Raw genomic sequence first — 18,841 nt, forward strand, 5'->3', positions numbered from 1 at the left:
CCTTCATTAGCTACCAGTGAAGGAGGATTGCGGCGCTACACATTATTCTCAGATGTCCGCTCCATGCGCGCTCTGCGATGGGAAGTCTTCAGGAGGACTGCTAGGTGAAATGCCCTGGGCCTTCTGTCCGTCTGTCTCATCCAGGACTCCAAGGGCGACTGCTGTCCACTGGCTCTCAGGCTGAATGGGGCTGACGACCTCCCAAGTTTTGGTGTCTCGGGTTATCTCCAGCTGGGAATAAAAAAGTCACAATGCTCATAGGAAATAACTCCTTGTTTGATATCAGAGCTTTCCACCAGAAACATAATGTGAGCCACAAACATGAGCCAGGGGTACAATTTTTAATTTTTTTAGCAGCCATATTAAAAAAAATAAAAATAAGTGCAATTTATTTTAATAATACATTTTATTTAACCCAATATATTCAAAATATCAATTCAACATATAATAATATGAAAATTGTTAATAAGGCATTTTACACTTTCGGGTATTGCCTTCTGAATCCGGTGGGTATTTCACCCTTACAGCACACCCCGATTTGGACTAGCCACATTTCATGTGCTTCAATAGCTACACATGGGTAGTGGTGACCACACTGGAGCGCTCAGGTCTATATCCTCTTTAATCAATAAAAGATCACTCACCTCAATCTAATAGAACAATGACAAGCCCCTTCCGAGAACATGCCTCTTAAAATCAACCCATCAGTGTCAAACTCCTGCTTGGAACCTAGCCACTGACAGCAGATTTGCTCCAGGAACATAGTTCTTTCAAGCAGCCAATCAGGCAAGCGGACTTGGCCCAGTGGATAGGGCGTCCGCCTACCACATGGGAGGTCCACGGTTCAAACCCCGGGCCTCCTTGACCCGTGTGCAGCTGGCCCACGCGCGGTGCTGATGTGTGCAAGGAGTGCCGTGCCATGCAGGGGTGTCCCCGCGTAGGGGAGCCCCACATGCAAGGAGTGCACCCCGTAAGGAGAGCCGCCCAGTGCGAAAGAAAGTGCAGCCTGCCCAGGAATGGCGCCGCCCACACGGAGAGCTGACACAGCAAGATGACGCAACTAAAAGAAACATAGATTCCCGGTGCCACTGATAAGGATAGAAGTGGTCACAGAAGAACACACAGCGAATGCACACAGAGAGCAGACAACTGGGGGGGGGGGGGAGGGGAGAAAAATTAAAAAAAAAATCTTAAAAAAAAAATAAAGCAGCCAATCAACCACAGGCTTGCCTACATGGTCACACTTCTAAGGTTGATGGAATCCACTTCAAAACAGCAATTTGCTTTGGTTGGAGAGACTGCCCAGCTAACAGCTCTTCCTTACTTAAGTCATGAATTTTTCTTTGTTTTGGAAGTTGAGAGATGGGCTCTTTTGACACAGGTGTAAAATCTTTGTGTCTCACTTTATGCAAACAAAGCGTAAGTGCTGGAGAAGGAGAGCCCTAGAGGTGCAGCCCGTGGAAGGGTGTGAGTTAGGAGACCTGATGTCATTGACGGTACCACTAAGCAGGCCTCATCCTGCCGAGGGACTCCATTTCTTGAAATGTAAACCAAGAAGATGGTCTTAGAGTACCTTCCAGATCTCTCACAGCTTTAAAGTTATATTGCCGGTTAAATCGTCTGAGGAAACTCTTAAAATGTAAATATTTCTTTGGGAAGCCTTTTGCATCAGTACCGTTTATCTTTTAGACTGATTGCAATTGTGATTTAATTGTTTGTTTCAGTAACTATAATTGCTTACAATGCACCAGGTACTATTCTAAATAATTTTTTTGTATCATCTTTCTCCTCACAAAATAACAGAAGTGGGAAATAGTATTATCTCCACCTACCAGAAGAGGACACTGTGGGCACAGAAAGGCTACGTCACTTAGCTGAAGGTGGGAAAGTCGTGGAGCCAGGATTCGGCGCCAGCAAGCTACTCCGGAGTCCCTATTCCCAACGCGACAGGACACGTATCAACAGTGACACACTTTAGACAACATGCTCGGCACCCACAAGTTACAACCAGACATTGCACCAGACCAGGACTGGTGCTGTGGCGCCAGCTTCCGGTAGCTCTTGCCTTGGCTTTGCTGTCACGTGGCAATGTACACCGCATCTCTGCTCTCTCTCTTCTTCTCCTCTGTCTCTGCTGATGTTCAGCTTCTGGCTGCTCCCGCCAGCTGTCAGTCTGTCTGAATTTCAGTACTTTTATAAAGGGCTCCAGTAATAAAGATTAAGACCCATCCAGACTGGCCTGGGCCATGTGTTCTTGAGTGAAGGAAGCTCCTCAAATGATCCTACTCATAACAGCTTTACCCCCCCCAGGAATGGACCAAATTGAGAGCACATTATTCTGGGGTACATTCAGTGCCACACCACCACACCTGCCTTTTCCAGGTTCCTGAGACACCTGCATTGCCCAGTGCTGGCCCTTCCTCCGTCTTCAAAGCCAGGAGTGGCGCATCTTCAAATCTTTGGCTCTTACCTCCTCTTCTGCCTTTCCCTTCTGCTTTAAAGGGCCCTTGTACTGACACTAGGCCACCAGTGTTATCGGATTTTATTTAGGCTCTTGCCTATGCTGCAGAAATGAATTTTAAGAGCACGTCGGGTGAGTTAGACCAGTAATTTATTAGGGTAGGGAGGGAAGAGAAATGGGAGAAGAGAACACCTCAAGGGGCCCAAGTAGAGAGAAAGGGGTTGAAAAGGGATAAAGAGGGCTGACTTACAGACGACAATTTCCCCTCATAGATTATAAATCCCAGGTTTACTTGCGTAGTGAGCCAAATGGGGGAGAAAGCAGCCAGCACGGGGGTCCAGAGGCAAGGAGAGCGCCAGCAGGCGCTGGTTCAGGCCCTGTGCCTGCCTTTTTGAACTGTTAACTATCCCACCCCTTTGCTAATGGCAGAGGAGGAGTCCCAGCTGTTCACTGTTTTGATGGCTTACCCCCATCAATCCCCCATGAAGGCCCAATGATAAGTCCTTGGGAATATCCGAGGCTTCTCTGGCTTCTGGAGGAAGTCTTCTTCTGAGTGGGAGAATCTTGGGGAGGGTCTTCCAGCAGCCGTCTTGGGCTTACTGATGTCCCCGGGGGCTCTGCCAGGTTCCGGATCTGTCTATTGAGTCCCTGTCTTACGAGCCTGCTTCACCAGGATTCTCTGCTTTAGGGTCAGCCACTGATCCTCAGCCTTAATTCCCCTTCGTCTGCCCTGTAACCTAACATCCACAAGTTCCGGGGAGTAGGATGCAGACATTCTGCCTTCCACACCTGCCCGAGGAACACGGCTGGTAGGAGCCAGCACTGAGGCCTGTGCCCTCCAAAGCCCTCTGCACGGGATGGCGGCCTCAGCTGCGGGCCGCACTCCCGGTCCTGGGCGGGGGGGGTTCGGGGAAGGGCATCTGCCTCCGTGTAGTCGGCGGCCTTCGTAGGCCCGGCCACTCCGGAAACAGCGCCTCCCGCCACAGCCCGGCGGCCCCGGGGGCCAGTAACCAGAGAGACGATTGGGCGGCCCGCCCCGGAAGCGCGCGGCTCGCCGGCTCCGCAGGGGCGCGGGTGGCGCGGCGCCGGGGGTGCCCGCGGGAGGTGCGCCTGGGGGCGGCTCGGGGCCTGGGCGCGGGCGGCGCGGCGCCGGGGGTGCCCGCGGGAGGTGCGCCTGGGGGCGGCTCGGGGCCTGGGCGCGGGCGGCGCGGCGCCGGGGGTGCCCGCGGGAGGTGCGCCCCGGGGCGGCTCGGGGCCTGGGCGCGGGCGGCGCGGCGCCGGGGGTGCCCGCGGGAGGTGCGCCTGGGGGCGGCTCGGGGCCTGGGCGCGGGCGGCGCGGCGCCGGGGGTGCCCGCGGGAGGTGCGCCCCGGGGCGGCTCGGGGCCTGGGCGCGGGCGGCGCGGCGCTGGGGTGCCCGCGGGAGGTGCGCCTCGGGGCGGCTCGGGGCCTGGGCGCGGGCGGCGCGGCGCCGGGGGTGCCCGCGGGAGGTGCGCCTCGGGGCAGCTCGGGGCGGCTCGGGGCCTGGGCGCGGGCGGCGCGGCGCTGGGGTGCCCGCGGGAGGTGCGCCTCGGGGCGGCTCGGGGCCTGGGCGCGGGCGGCGCGGCGCTGGGGTGCCCGCGGGAGGTGCGCCTCGGGGCGGCTCGGGGCCTGGGCGCGGGCGGCGCGGCGCTGGGGTGTCCGCGGGAGGTGCGCCTCGGGGCGGCTCGGGGCCTGGGCGCGGGCGGCGCGGCGCTGGGGTGCCCGCGGGAGGTGCGCCTCGGGGCGGCTCGGGGCCTGGGCGCGGGCGGCGCGGCGCTGGGGTGCCCGCGGGTGGTGCGCCTCGGGGCGGCTCGGGGCCTGGGCGCGGGCGGCGCGGCGCCGGGGTGCCCGGCGGGAGGGGCGGCTCGGGGCAGCTCGGGGCGGCTCGGGGCCTGGGCGCGGGCGGCGCGGCGCCGGGGTGCCCGGCGGGAGGGGCGGCTCGGGGCAGCTCGGGGCGGCTCGGGGCCTGGGCGCGGGCCGGGGTCGCCCAGGTGAGGGTGGCGGCCGCGCGGTGCCCGCGGCGGGGTGGGGCTGGGAGCCGGCGGCGTCAGCCCGGGCTGCAGCGCGCGCCCTCGTCCTGGCGGGGGAGAAAAAAGACACTTCTTAGTGGGGTTTTGTTGGTTTGTTTTTACCAGTTGAAAAAATATATTATTCCATTTTATTTAGAGTTGTTACTATTGATGAAAGATTATTGAAGTAGTTCTGTCTATCGTCCATTATTTACAGTAGGTGTATTTCCCCTCATTCACTATGTTTTTACCCCTCGTGTTAGTGTCGTGTATTTGTTATGATTATGAAAGTGCATTCTTATACTGGGACTATTACCTGTAGTCCATCGAGACTGCGGTGGGGCTCACTGTGTTGTACTGTCCTACGTTTTATCTTTTAGTTTTTATTCTGGTAGTCTATATGTCCTAGAGTTTCCCCTTAAACCGCACTCGCCTTTATGGTTCAGTGCTGTTGATTGCGCTCACATGTGCCGTCGGCACCACCCATTGCCAAGCCTTTGCCAGCAGCCTGAAGAGAAATTCTATGCAAATTAAGCATCATCTCCCCATTCGCTACCACAAATCTATCTCCTGTAAACCTGTATTCTATATTCTAACTCGATGAGTTTGCTTATTATAATTAGTTCATGACAGTGACGTCATACAATATTGGTCCTTTTTTGTCTGGCTTATTTCACAAAACATGATGTCCTCACGGTTCATCCCTGTTGTTGCAGGCATCAGGACTTCATTCCTTCTCAGGGCTGAATAATGTTCCACTGTGTGTCTATACCACATTTTGTTTATCCATTCACCAATTGGTGGACACTTGGGCTGCTTCCATCTTTGGGTAATTGTGAATAATGCTGCTATGAACATCACTGTGCGAGTATCTGTTCCAGTCCATACTTTCAGTTCTTCTATTAGTATTTTCATTGTAGGCAACTGATACACTTCTCCGAAATTTGGAGGACAGAAAGGACCAAATGTGATTAATTAGCCAAGGAAAGTCTGGTTGCTTTTGTTTAATCGTTACTACAGTTGACATAGAATAAAGTACCTGAAGGGCTGGGTAGAGAAAGAATAGAAATATGGGAAAACTTGGCCTCCTTGTTAAATCATATAATACCAGGGGTCAGAATAGAGAGGTAAAAGATTTTTTTCTTTTGGGTCCCTAAATATTCTGAAATACCAAACAGTTCTTGGAAAAGAACTGGTTTTGAGGACAATACATCAGATTTAGGTATATGGAGAAATTATTTGTAGGGTTTTCTGGTAATTCTATGATAAACAGGAATACAAATAATAAGCAATACAAATGGGAAGTTTTACGGCCTGGGAAAACTTTATGGTTATCATATTTTAGGTTTTGGTTTGTGTTTTTGCTTTACCTGCAGTGCTTTCTGTGCCTCATTATTCTTTGTGGTGTGATTATTTTATTTTATTTTAGTAAGACACTGCAAGTAAATTTTCTGCTAATCAAATTCATCCAAGGGTCTTGTAATTAAAGAAAAATTGCATCACATTTCTCAAGTTTTAGTGATAATAACAGCTGCCATTTACTTGGGGCCTCCTATGTGCCAGGCATGCTGTTAGAAACTTTTCTATCTGTTCCCTCTTCCGTGGTGAACGACCCAACTGTCCCCTTATCCCGGAAATAGAGATAGGGAGATGGAAGTTCAGAAACACCTCCTCCTGTTTACCATCTCATCTTAGTCCCAGGTACTTCCACTCACCAGTCCACAAAGGACCACGTCTTCCTTTTCCCCCATACCTGTTCCCATCCCTGCTACATTCCAAGGCCAGAAAAATCAGGCAGCACACAGACACACAGCCCTTGACCTTTCCTCCCAGGGGTGCATCACCAGCACCCAGCTTACACCAGGACCTGGGAGAACCTTGCCTCCTCCTGCCTGTCCCCACAGTCTGTCGGCTCCTTCCAATGATCTCCATCCCCATTCCCACCGCCCTCTTAAGTCCCATCCTTTCTCCTTGCCTTTTGTTGGCGTCTCCTCACCTGCCTTCCTGTGCCCCTCCCCCTTTCCGTCTACAGCCAGAGTGAGTGACTTCTACTACATACATATGATTATACTTCTTGTTTAAAACCCCTCGTAAACATCCCATTAATTACCCTGAGGACAAAATCCTTGGCTTAAAATTGACTTTAGATAAGCCCCTGTCTGCCTTACCAGCCTGTAGGAGTCTTCTTGCAATTACTTGAACTGGACACAATCTCTTTGTCTCTCAAATAGAGGATTCCCTCTGCCTTGATCACTCTTTTCCCTCCAGTTTGTATAGCCAGTCTTTCTTTCATCCTTCAGGCTTCAGCTTGAATATAATTTTCCTAACTCCCCTGGGCATTTCTGTTACATCCATCGTGGCCCTTTTGGCTAAGACTTGCCACCCCCCATTTGCCGGGAGACCGGTCGCCTCTGTATTGGTGCCTCAGTGATTGCAGGAACCAGATTTTTGCTCAGTATTGTAATGTCTGCTTCCCAATTGATGTCCAGTGTCTATCTATTGAATGAATAAAGGAACAAGTTGCTTTTATCCTAAAATTGTCATTAGAGCTACTTTTAATTAACTTTGCCTTTTGAAAAGAAATTTAAAGATGTATTTGTTTATTTCTCCCTACCCTCTTGTTGTTTACACTTGCTGTGTCTGTCTGTTGTGTGTTCATCTTCCTTTTTAAGAGGCTCTGGGAACTGAACCCAGGACCTCCCATGTGGGGGGGAGGCATCTAATAGCTTGAGGCACCTCCACTCCCTGCTTTGTTGTGTCTCTCATTGTGTTCTCCCGTCTCTTGTTGCATCACCTTGTTGCGTCAGCCTGCCACGCCAGTCCATTGCGTCATCTCACTGTCTTGTTTGTCTTCTTTAGGGCACCGGGAACTGAACCCATGTAGTAGGCAGGAGCTCAGGTGCTTGAGCCACATCTGCTTCCCTGAAAATAAATTTAATTCTCAAATGTTTCTGTTTTTGACTGTAGTTTGGGAGAGCCCATGGTGATTCTGTCTGCCGAGCCTGGCTGTGTGGACGCCCCAGCATGGATGGCTACTCAGTCTTGAGCGTGATCGGGGAGGGCTCCTTTGGCAGAGCACTGTTGGTCCAGCAGCAAAGCAGTAATCAGATGTTTGCCATGAAGGAAATAAGACTTCCCAAGGTCACTGCTAAAGAAATTAGCTCGTGTTGTAAGCGTGCATTCAATTTGTGGAGAATAAATCTTCTAGATTCAACATGGAATTTCTCCTTCCTGCGAAAGATGTCATTGGTTTATTCATTAGCTTTACAAGCCTTAATATATTTTTTGTGGTTCCTAGGATGTTGTAATTAACAAAAAAGAAGACAAATAGTCAAAATTTAGGTGTATCATAAACTGTGTGTATCATAGTTGTTGTCTGAAAGAATCCATGGCATGGAGGCTGTTTGATCATGTTTTGATCACTTTTTAAAAATACCTTTTATTTTAAAGTTCTCAGAGTGATTATTTTTTTTCACTCAAACTTGGTTCTGAAACTTGATGTGCATCCTAATCCTCAGCACAAAGTTTCTGATTCAGTAGGTCTTGGGTAGGCCTGCAAATTTGCATTTTAACAAATTCCCAGTTGGTGCTGAGCCCTGTGATATGCTAGTACATGACTAATGGCAATTTCCTGATTGTGAAAGAAGTCATTCAGGATTTCATCCCTATAGAGTAAGTTAGGGGATAACTCGATTATTGTTCGTTTGTCTTGTTGAGGGGCTAAAGCGTTTTAGGAAACTCACTTTGCATATTGTGTCTGTCCATCCTTGACGCAATGGACAGCAGTCTGTTCTTTTCTCTCTGGGCCAATAGAATGATGCAGGCAGTCAGAACACGAAGTCCCTAGATTTTTTAAAGAATATTATACTTTTGATCTCCAAATCAGTCTGATAAGAAAACTTAGTTTGTAGTCAGTGCAAGCACGCAAAATAAAGCCATAGTTGAAAAATCCCCTCTTGTTTCCTTTCTTGAGTTTGATAAATTTAAGTTGCGTCAAAGGGCAGTGCTACAAAACTGTATCTAGCATTGAAGTATCGTACAGACGATGGTGTATTATTGTAAAGTTATCTCTTTTTAAGTGCGGTTTTAAAGTTACACTCATTTAAAATATTTTTCTAGTCTTCCCCTGATATGCAGAATTCTAGGAAGGAAGCTATTCTGTTAGCCAAAATGAAGCACCCCAATATTGTTGCCTTTGAAGAATCATTTGAAGGTAAATATGGATCCCCCCCATATATGTGTATTTCTGAATCTGATTTCTGTTCACTGTGGTTTCCCTAAGGTGTCTTTATTTGTTTTAGCTGAAGGACATCTGTATATTGTGATGGAATATTGTGATGGAGGGGACCTAATGCAAAAGATCCAACATCAAAAAGGAAAGTTATTTCCTGAAGATATGGTAAGAAACTGACTCACATAGTTTCTGTCAAGGTTTAAAAGCAAACTTCCTCATATAATTTGTATAAGGTAAAATAATTCATGGTATCCATGAATTACCCAACACACTATTAGAAACAACTAATTTCTGTATAAGTGTTTGTATTAGTCAGCCAAAGAGGTGCTGATGCAAAGTACCAAAAATTTGTTGAGCTTTATAAAGAGTATTTATTTGAAGTAGACACTTTTAGTCTTAAGGCCCTAAAGAGTCCAACTCAAGGTACCATAAGAGGTACTTTCTCACCCAGAGTCTTTGGCCACGTGTTGGAGCAAGATGGTGGGTGATGACTTTGAGGGTTCAGCTTTCCTCTTCCTTTTAAGGCTCCGAGGTCCCAGCTTCTTCCGATCTCCGCTGTAGGCTGGGATAAGTGTTGTCCCTCTCCTGGGGTTTGTTTTTCTCTGGGCTCAGCTGCTCTGCCCTCTCCACAAGGTCAGCTGTAGATGATCCGACTTATTTCTGTTCCCAGGGTCCCTGCTGTGTCTATGGAGCCATCTTTATTCCTCTCTGTTCTTCTGTGTGTACTTCCTGGGGCTCCATATCAAAACTCTCCAACTCTTTCCTCATGTCATTTTCTCTGTGAGTCCCACCCACCAAGGGGACAGGAACTCAATGTCCTACTGACATGGCCCAATCAAAGCCTAAATCATTATTTAATCAAGTGAAAGTGAAACCTCTGAATTGAATACATTCTCATATACCTAGAGGAACAAACCAGTTTACAAACATCATCCTTTATCAATTTTTGAAATTCATAAATAATACCAAACCGCTATAGTATTACTGGCATGTCATCAGTATGTGGCTGCCTAAAACATTTTTAGGAAGTAAAAATCTATTTAAGTTATAAAATATTAAGGAATAAAATTTCCACGTTTAGAAAAATTTAGAATTGAATTGTTCATTTTATTTTGCCCTAGATACATCCACATTTCAAATGCTCCTTTTTTTTTTTCAAGGAGGAACTGGGGAAATGTTGGTTTTTGTTGTACTGAATTAGGAGGTAGATTTTATTTTGTTCTACTAGATTATCAGGAGAAGATAGTCTGCCATTTTGTTTCTTGGGAGTGCCTAGTCTCAATCTTTTTTTTTTTTTTCAAGATTTATTTATTCCCCCCTCCCAGTGTTTGTTCTCTGTGTCCATTTGCTGTCCATTCTGTGTCTGCTTGTCTTCCTTAGGCAGCACCAGAAACCAATCCTGGGACCTTCCAGAATGGGAGAGAGGCACTCAATCTCTTGCGCCACCTCAGCTCCCTGGTCTGCTCCGTCTCTTATTGTCCCTCCTCTGTGTCTCCTTTTGTTGCATTATCTTGCTGCGCCAGCTCTCGGCTGAGGCCAGCTTACTGCGTGGGCTAGCACTCCTGCATAGGCCAGCTTGCCGCGTGGGCCAGCTTGCTGCTCAGGCCAGCTTGCCTTCACCAGGAGGCCCCAGGAATCGAACCCAGGGCCTCCCATATGGTAGATGGGAGCCCAAGTGCTTGGAGCCACATCTGCTTCCCTTGGTCTTTTTTGTTCTGAAGTTTGACATATTTCCTTAAGTCTAGAACTTTTTGTCCTTTTTTTTTTTTTTCAGGAGGTACCAGAGATTGAACCCAGGACCTCATTCATGGGAAGCAGGCGCTCAACCACTTGAGCTACATCTGCTCCCAATGTTTGTTTTTTTTTTTTTAAATTCAGGGCCCCTTGCAATTCCATATGAATTTGAGGATTGTCATTTCCGTTTCTGCAGCAAAGGCCATTTAATTGTTTTTCCTGTCTTTTAAATGGGAAACTGAAAATTGCATGCTAAATGTTTTTGTAATGAATTGACTAATTCATTAGTCAGTGATGCTGTACTGAAGAGCTTCAGCAGAGCTTAGATTGATTTTGTTTACCATGTTATGAAAATACATTGATAAAATATTTTGTCATTTAGAAGCTGTTGTTCTAAAAAAATGTGGGTTCCGTGAGAAGGAGTCAGCCTTGTCAAATGGATGACTCTCCATAGGAAAGAAGGAAAAAATCAGTTCAACACAGCCTCTGAGGGACCTGGAAATTCTGGGTATTATTGAAAGCAGAAAATACTGACCTCAAAGGACTGTTGATAATGCAGTGAAATCCTTTAATATTAACATATGGATATTCTGAAAAGTAAATGATAACTGAAAATCTGACATAGAGATTACACTATGGAAACCTGCAGCTCAATCATTTCTTAGTGATAGACCACCCTTGATATGCATTTAAGAAATACTTTTATTTGGTTGAATACAAGAAAAATACAGTGGAAGTTTTATTAAATTGTCATTTGGGTTATACATAAGATGAAGGAACATGGGATTCACAGCTTTTATTCTGAATTTCTGTAGGAAACCCTGAATCTGATGTAAATTTCAGGAGTTCTGCACTTACAGAATCCTCTGGTCTTCCTAGAGGCTATTCTGTGGAATTTTGGGTTAACGTGAGTCAATTATTGCATTGTTGCAGATTTTACTTCCTTTTTTCTTATAGATACTTCGTTGGTTTACACAAATGTGCCTTGGAGTAAATCACATTCATAAGAAACGTGTGTTACACAGAGATATCAAGTCTAAGGTAAGTGGAATGCATTTTGAGGACTTAGCCAAAGAAACTATGTCATACGGTCTTTTTTCCCCATTATTCCATTTTCTTCGGGGGTATTTTTATATAGTTTAGAAATATTTGTCAACCTTATATTTATACTACCCAAAATAAAACATCCCTGGAAAATAGCCATTATAATATCTTTAGTAGTATATGTTAGTGCAGCTCTTTCAGTGACCACTTAACTGAGTCCATAAGTTCTCAGGTAGAAAGTGATCAAAATCAAGAGCCGCCATGTAGGCTACCCTGACACAGGTCCCATCTGGGCCATCAGGATCTGCTGATACAACCTGAAACCTGCTCATTAGGTTTCCAAGCAGTCGTCCAGAATTCCCAAGGGTGGGGTGTAGCGATCAAGGGGTGTCTTGCCTTTTGAGTGCCGCTCAGGGCCTCAGCTGTCAGCATTTCTACCCTTCATCTCCATCATCCGCAGACTCTGAGGGGCAACATCTCAGAATACTCTGCCTTGGGTTTGGATGACGGAAGTCATAATCTGAGCTCTTCCTTTTTAATGCAGAACGTCTTCCTCACCCAAAATGGAAAAGTGAAATTGGGAGATTTTGGATCTGCACGTCTTCTCTCCAAGTATGTATCTCTAACTATAGTAGCGATAGTATCAAAATGGAATCCTCATTCTGGAATGTCCTATAACCCTTCTTGGCCTTTTTTTTTTTTTAATGGTTTTAGCCCAATGGCATTTGCTTGTACATATGTGGGAACACCTTATTATGTACCTCCAGAAATTTGGGAAAACACGCCCTATAACAATAAAAGGTAAGCGATGTCCTTCTTTGGTGCGAGGGTGACCGTTGGTGACAGGGACTATGGCCTACAAATGATGGTGGCGTCTGGTGCCATTTTTAAAGGAGATGTGTGGAGCATATAGGATTTTAAAAAATCTTTCTGAAAGCAGTGTGCAACCTATAATCCCAGCCTTCTAGGTGAAAGTCGTAGTTTTCTGTTTTATACAAAGCTGAGAGGAGCTAAATGTAAATTCTAAAAGAAAGAATAGTCATTTCTAGGTACAATTAGAATTACATGAGTGGTTTCCAAACTTTGCTGCTCTTTAGAATCTGTTGGAGAGTGTTTTTTTTTTCTTTTTCTCTTTGTTTTCTTGTACTTTTTCTCCTGTTTTCTTTCTTTTTTTTTTTTTTTATCTTTTTTCTTTTGTTGGAGAGCTTTTATAACTCCCGAAGACCAAGTTGCACCCCCTACCATTTAAATCAGAGTCCTGAAGGTAGGAGGTAGACATCAATAATTTTTAAAGATCACCAAGTGATTCCCTGTGCAACAAAATTTGGGAACCACTGGATTATATCACTGAGTTAAAATTTATAGGACTAGATAAATAAGCCTTTGATTGATAGGTTTTGATTGTAGGATGATGGTATGATTTAAAACATAATATTTTTTCCAAATATAAGTTAGAATTGCCCATTGAAGGGATAGGTGGGCAGGGAGAACTATAGAGATGTTTAGAAAAGGAAATGAAAATCACCCTGTTTTTCACAACTACTAGTAATATTTTTGTGTTTTGTTTTTTCCCCCCCTTACATCTAGCTAATGTACAATTTGGTATCTTGCTTTTCCCTTATATCATATTCATTTCTCCACATACTTAAGCTCTTCTGAGATTTTTTTAAATGACTGCATAACATTGACCACATGATTACTAAAACTTAGTAATTAGTTTTTTTCCAGTTTTCAATATTAAGAACAGTACTGTGATGAACCTACTTTTGTGCAAAAATCTGCAATTGCTTTGTAGCACATTCTTGGCACGGATTCCTAGAAGTAGAATGAGAGCAGCTGTGGCTCAAATTCTCAAGGTTGACTGCCTGCTTCCCACATGGGAGGTTCCAGGATTGAGTCCCAGTACCCCCTAAAAACAAACAACAACAACAAAAACCAAACAACAAGCAAAACAAATGTAAAAACCAATTCAGGGAGCCAGTGTGGCTCAGTGATTGAGCTCTGGCTTTCCTCATACGAGGTCTTGAGTTCAATCCCCAGCCCCCAGTACCTAAAAAAAAAAAAGTAGAATCACCTCAAGGCTTGTTACTTCTGCCAAGTTGCTTTCTGAAAAGGATATGAGAATCTATACTAAACAGGTTCCTTTAAGAATAAAATCAGCTGAGTTTGGGGACAAAATAGCTATCGAGGGACTTCTTGGGACATTTGGGGAAATTTGAGTATGGACTAAATATTAGGTAGTATTACTGAATTAATGTTAACTCTATTGGACATGGTAATGGTATTGAGTTTATGAGGGAGAGTGTCCCTGCTCCAGGAGATAAATGTTCAAGTATGTAGGGGCGCAGTGTTTTGATGCCTGCAACCTTTTTTCAAGAGGATCAGATATATATGGGGTGGGGGCTAGGCAGCATGCAAGTGAGGCAGATGTTATTGATTGGCGAATCTAGGTAAGAGCATGTGGGCATTTACCACTTTTCCGTAGGTTTAAATTAAAAGGTGGGGAGAAAGAGTTGATAAAAACGATTAGGTAAATAAAGTATCACCTAGAAAAAGTCTGGAGGACAGCAACTAGGTGATGAAAATGATGGAGGAAACCAGAGATGCTTAGCATGGAGAAGGGTAGGCTTATAGAGAAAACTATTACCCTTTTCCGATTTCAAAGAGCTGTTTTATGGAAGGATGAGTAGCCTTTTTTCTTTGTTTTGGAATGTAGAGCTAACTCTGAAGGTGCAGAGTTTCCAAAAAGATGCATTTTGGCTTCTGAAAAGGAAGTGTGCTCTCCCGTAGTGTTTCTGTGCCCTGTGGTGGAAGACCACCCATCAGGAGGATATGATCAGAGGATGGTCTGGATAGAAGCTGCTTGGGATGACTTTTTAAAACATAATAATACTTTTTTATTTTTTAAAAAAAGATACTTCGATTACATAAATGTTACATAAAAAGTTTAGGGGATTCCAATTTGCCCCGCTCCCTAACCCTCCCACATTTTTCCACATTAATAGCATCCTTCGTTAGTGTGGTACCTTTGTTACAATTGATGAACACATTTTGGAGCATTACCACTAAACATGAATTATAGTTTACATTGTAGTTTACACTCTTTCCCTCACATTTTTGTAAGTTATTACAAGCTATGTAATGGCCTGTATCTCTCATTGCAGTATCATTCAGGACAATTCCCAAGCCCCGAAAATGCCCCCATATTATTCCTACTTTTCCCTCTCCCTCCCCTCAGAACCTGCAGTGGCCACTGCCTCCATGTCAATGAAAAAAGTTCTTCCATTGCTTCTGTTGCTAGACTAACAATATAGTTTATAGTAGACTCTAAAGTCTATAGTAGAGTAACAGTATATAGTCTAGAGTAGACTATAAAGTGTATAGTAGAGTAACAGTGAGCCTACTCTAGTCGATCATTCATTTCCCGATCCAGAGAATTCTGGGATGGTGATGCCTACTCCACCTGTAATTGAGAGAGGTCTTAGATTCCATGGGGCAGATGGATGGGACTATCTTGCTTGCAGTTGCAGACTCTCTCTGTTCCTTGGGATGGTCATTGTCCATCATCATCTTCTCATTAGTTACCCTGTGTGAGTCCAATGAACTGGAGAGTAGGCATTGCAAATCTGTTGAGATTCAGGGCCTACCTGGTACATGGACAGGTCAAAGATTTAAGTCTCTTGGACTTACACCTGTCAACTTTAGTATTAACTCTAGGTTCATGTAGAAGGGAGAGAAGAGCCATGTGTTGGGAAACCACAACTGAGTCCACCTTTGTCACACTGGGGAGCATAAATTCCAAAGTAGGGCCCACTGGCCGGGCACCAAACTCCTGAGCTATATTCCCTGTCTATAGTTCTGAATGACTCCAGAGCCCTCAGGAGCCCTGATATTTGAGGCAGTATTTACTTTGGCACTCAGTGAGATCCTGCTGAGGTGTACATAAGTGTAACCTCTGGAGTGATCTCTCGACTCACTTTGAAGTATCTTAGCCGTATAAACTCATTTGCTTTACCCTTTCCCCCTTTTGGTCAAGGTCTTTTTCCAGATGCTTCTCTAGTTGGTGCTTGGTAATAATCTCTCGGTGCCAGGGAGGCTCATCCTCGGGAGTCATGTCCCTTACTGGGGGGAAGGTAATACATTTATATGAATGAGTTTGGCTTAGAGAGAGGCCACATTTGAGCCACAATTGAGCTCTCGGGAGGTAACCCTTAGGAACCCTATAATACTAGGCTAAGTTTCAATTCAAAAGTGAAGGGTCGCAAGTATAGTCATCAATATCAAAGGCTCGTCAGTGTTCTATCATTTTTCAATAGTCACTGCCCCTGTACTCGGGGGACTCTTGCTGTCCCATTAGAGAATGTAGCAGAGCTCCCCAGGATGAGAATTTGACATGCTTAGGGTTATTGTGTGGCTCTCCATCCACTGTGACAATGCCCTGTGAACACTTGAACACACTTGTATGACTTATTGGTATGCCCCAGGTGAACCTACTCCCATGCATCTCCCATCTCTGACACCCCACACCAATGATCCTCCCCTGCCACAATTGTAACCCTTCTGTGATCCAAAACTTCTTCAAAGGAATACAAGTAATAGGAAAATGTTATAATAGTGATAATTTTTTAAAAAATGAATAATATACAGAAAATTTTAAAAGTTTGAAATAAGTAAAAAATATATAAAATTAAAGAACATTTTTGACATTATGTCTTTCATCACTGTAAGATCCGTTATCTTTTATGTACAATGACATTTCCTTCCATTTATTCCCCTTATTTTTTTTAGTTTTTTTATACCCCTTATTTTTTTTAGTTTTGTCTTCAAAGAAGCTTTAAGTTACAGAAAAGTCGTGTACAGAATATGGGTGATTCCCATATACCCAACATCCTCCCAACCTTTTTCCCTTTTCCCTATTAATAACATTTTACATATGGATGGTACATTTATTGCAACTGATGTACAAATATTGAAACATTGCTACTAACTGTAGTCAATGATTTACATTAAGATTCACATTTTGGACTGTACACTTTTATAGATTTTGATAAAACTTAACATGGTCTGTATCCATCATTGCAAGGTCATGTGGAACAATTCCATTGCCCCAAAAGTGCCCCCTCTTCTGTCTATTCTATTCCTCCCTCCCCCTGCCCTCGGGACCCATGGTAACCACCAAGATTAACTCACTGAAGGACAAGATTCTTAGTTACTTGCAACAACATTGAGGGCTTGACACACTGGCCTGTCCTCCCCTATTAGGTGCTGCCTATGTTCTCAAGAGACTCCCTCTCCTCTATTTGAGAACACAGCAGGACTCCCAGGAAGGGAGTCCAACATCTTCCCACTGATTATGTGAGTCACCACTCACTGACACAACACACTGTGACAAGATGAACACTCACACACTCCCTGAAAGCCTGACCCAGGTGTGCCCTGACCTGTGTGCTCCCCATATCCCATACCTTAAACCAGTAACCCTCCCCTGCCATATTTGCCAAAAGAAAATGCCCAATGTTGTAGTTTCAACCACATATCACAAATTCCCATAGTTCACCTGCTCCATCCCCCAACCCTCCCCCCAGTTCCATGGACAGCCCATCCTCTCCTCAGAGATGAGCACCCTTGGGGTGACTTCTAAAGTCCCTCTTCTAACTATGATAATGCCAGTCCACCACAATTGCTTATAGCAAATGCTACTGACGTGGTTTCTGCAGACCCTTGTTCAGAGTGGTGGAGGTTGCAGACCAGCGAGTTTCAATTGTGAATATTAATCTTACTATTTAATGTTAGAACAAAATCACTGTATATTTTATTTTAATAGTTAAAAAATTACTTGTGATCTTTATTCTTATTGAAGGTAGGATTATTTTTTATTTTTGTATTAGAAAAAGCATATATTTTCATGTGATAACTCATAACCCATTTCCTATTATATTGTTTCTTTATGTTTGCAGTGACATCTGGTCCTTGGGATGCATTCTGTATGAACTCTGTACTCTAAAACATCCAGTAAGTATAGCATGCAAACAGAATAGGCAATCTGTCTCTTATATCGATGTCCTAAGGAATGTGCCAAAATCCAATTGGCAGTTTGCTTCCTTAGAATAAATTCATCAAAGTTTTCACATGCTTCTATTGCTATCATCTTTGCCTAAAGCCACTTTCATAGCATAAACTAATAGGAAATTTCAATTATTTAGTTTCTGTAGTTCTTTACTTACCTTTATGCAGTTAGATTTCATTTATCATGTGAGTTTCCTCTCTAACTGATGTATCATGAGAAAATAGATTTTGCCCTATTATATTTTGTACTTTTCAAACTGTTTATTGTTGTAACCTATATATAACATAAAATTTCCCATTTAACCATTTTCATGCATGAAATTTAGTAGTGTTAATTATACTCACAGTGCTATGCTACCATCACCACCATCCATTACCAGTGCTCTTTCATCATCCCCAACAAAAGCTCTGCCAGTTAAGCAATAATATGCCATTCCCCCACTCATACTCCCAGGCCCTGGTGACCTGTAATCCACTTTCTGTTTCTATGAATTTGCTTCTTCTAGGTATTTCATATAAGTGAAATCATACACTATTTGTCCTTTGGTGTCTGACTTCTTTCACTGAACATGACGTCTGCAGGTTCATTCATGTTGTCTGTCACATCCTTTTTATGTCTGAATAATGTTCCGTTATGTGTATGCATTGCATTATGTTTATGCATTCATCTGCCGATGGATACTTGGATTGTGAATAGTGCTGCTATCAACATTGGTGTACAAATATCAGTTTGGGTCCTTGTTTTCAGTTCTTTCAGAAGTGGAATTGCCAAGTTGTATGATAACTCTATTAACCCTATATTTTCTTGTAAGGTTTTATACTTTTAGCTCTTATGCTTAGATCTTTGAGCCATTTTGAGTTAATTTGTTTATTTGGTGAGAGGTAGGGGTATACGTTCATTCTTTTCGCATGTGGATTTTCAGTTTTTCCAGCACCATTTGTTGAAGAGACTGTTTTTTCCCCATTGAATTGTCTTGGCACCCTTGTTGAAAATCAGCTGGCCATAGATGTATGGATTTAACCCTTGACTCTAAATTTTATTCCTTTTTTCTATATGTCCGTCCTTATACCAGTACCACACTATTTTGATTACTGTAGCTTTGTAGTAAGTTTTGAAATCAGAAAGTGTGAGTCCTCCAACTCTGTTCTTTTTCAAGATGTTTTTGGCCATCCAGAAATTTGCAATTCCATATGAATTTGAGGATCAGCTTTTCTTTTTATGCAGAAAAGACTGCTAGAATTTTGATAGGGATTACATTAAATTTATATATCACT

General features: G+C 44.2%; 1 protein-coding gene across 16 annotated transcripts in view; it reads left to right on the top strand.

Annotated features, from left to right (window-relative positions):
• Positions 1-3,486: 3,486 nt before the first annotated feature.
• NEK3 (NIMA related kinase 3) overlaps positions 3,487-18,841 on the top strand; it is a 43,826-nt gene continuing 28,471 nt past the window's right edge. For 4 of the 16 annotated variants that reach the window (XM_058276754.1, XM_004484750.5, XM_058276756.2 and 1 more), the window contains exons 1-9: positions 3,508-3,565; positions 4,646-4,704; positions 7,456-7,629; positions 8,608-8,701; positions 8,790-8,887; positions 11,414-11,497; positions 12,045-12,112; positions 12,215-12,301; positions 17,458-17,512. In XM_058276754.1, the coding sequence (XP_058132737.1) occupies positions 7,513-7,629; positions 8,608-8,701; positions 8,790-8,887; positions 11,414-11,497; positions 12,045-12,112; positions 12,215-12,301; positions 17,458-17,512 (603 nt within the window). In that variant the 5' untranslated portion in view covers positions 3,508-3,565; positions 4,646-4,704; positions 7,456-7,512. Of the gene's footprint in view, positions 3,566-3,892; positions 3,949-4,171; positions 4,211-4,645; positions 4,705-5,204; positions 5,318-7,455; positions 7,658-8,607; positions 8,702-8,770; positions 8,888-11,413; positions 11,498-12,044; positions 12,113-12,214; positions 12,302-17,457; positions 17,513-18,841 lie in introns of those variants that run through there. The other 12 variants (XM_058276751.2, XM_058276759.2, XM_071208314.1 and 9 more) reach the window with 11 other exon arrangements.

The sequence above is a fragment of the Dasypus novemcinctus genome, chromosome 15 (assembly GCF_030445035.2).
Source record: "Dasypus novemcinctus isolate mDasNov1 chromosome 15, mDasNov1.1.hap2, whole genome shotgun sequence".
Classification (NCBI taxonomy): domain Eukaryota; kingdom Metazoa; phylum Chordata; class Mammalia; order Cingulata; family Dasypodidae; genus Dasypus; species Dasypus novemcinctus.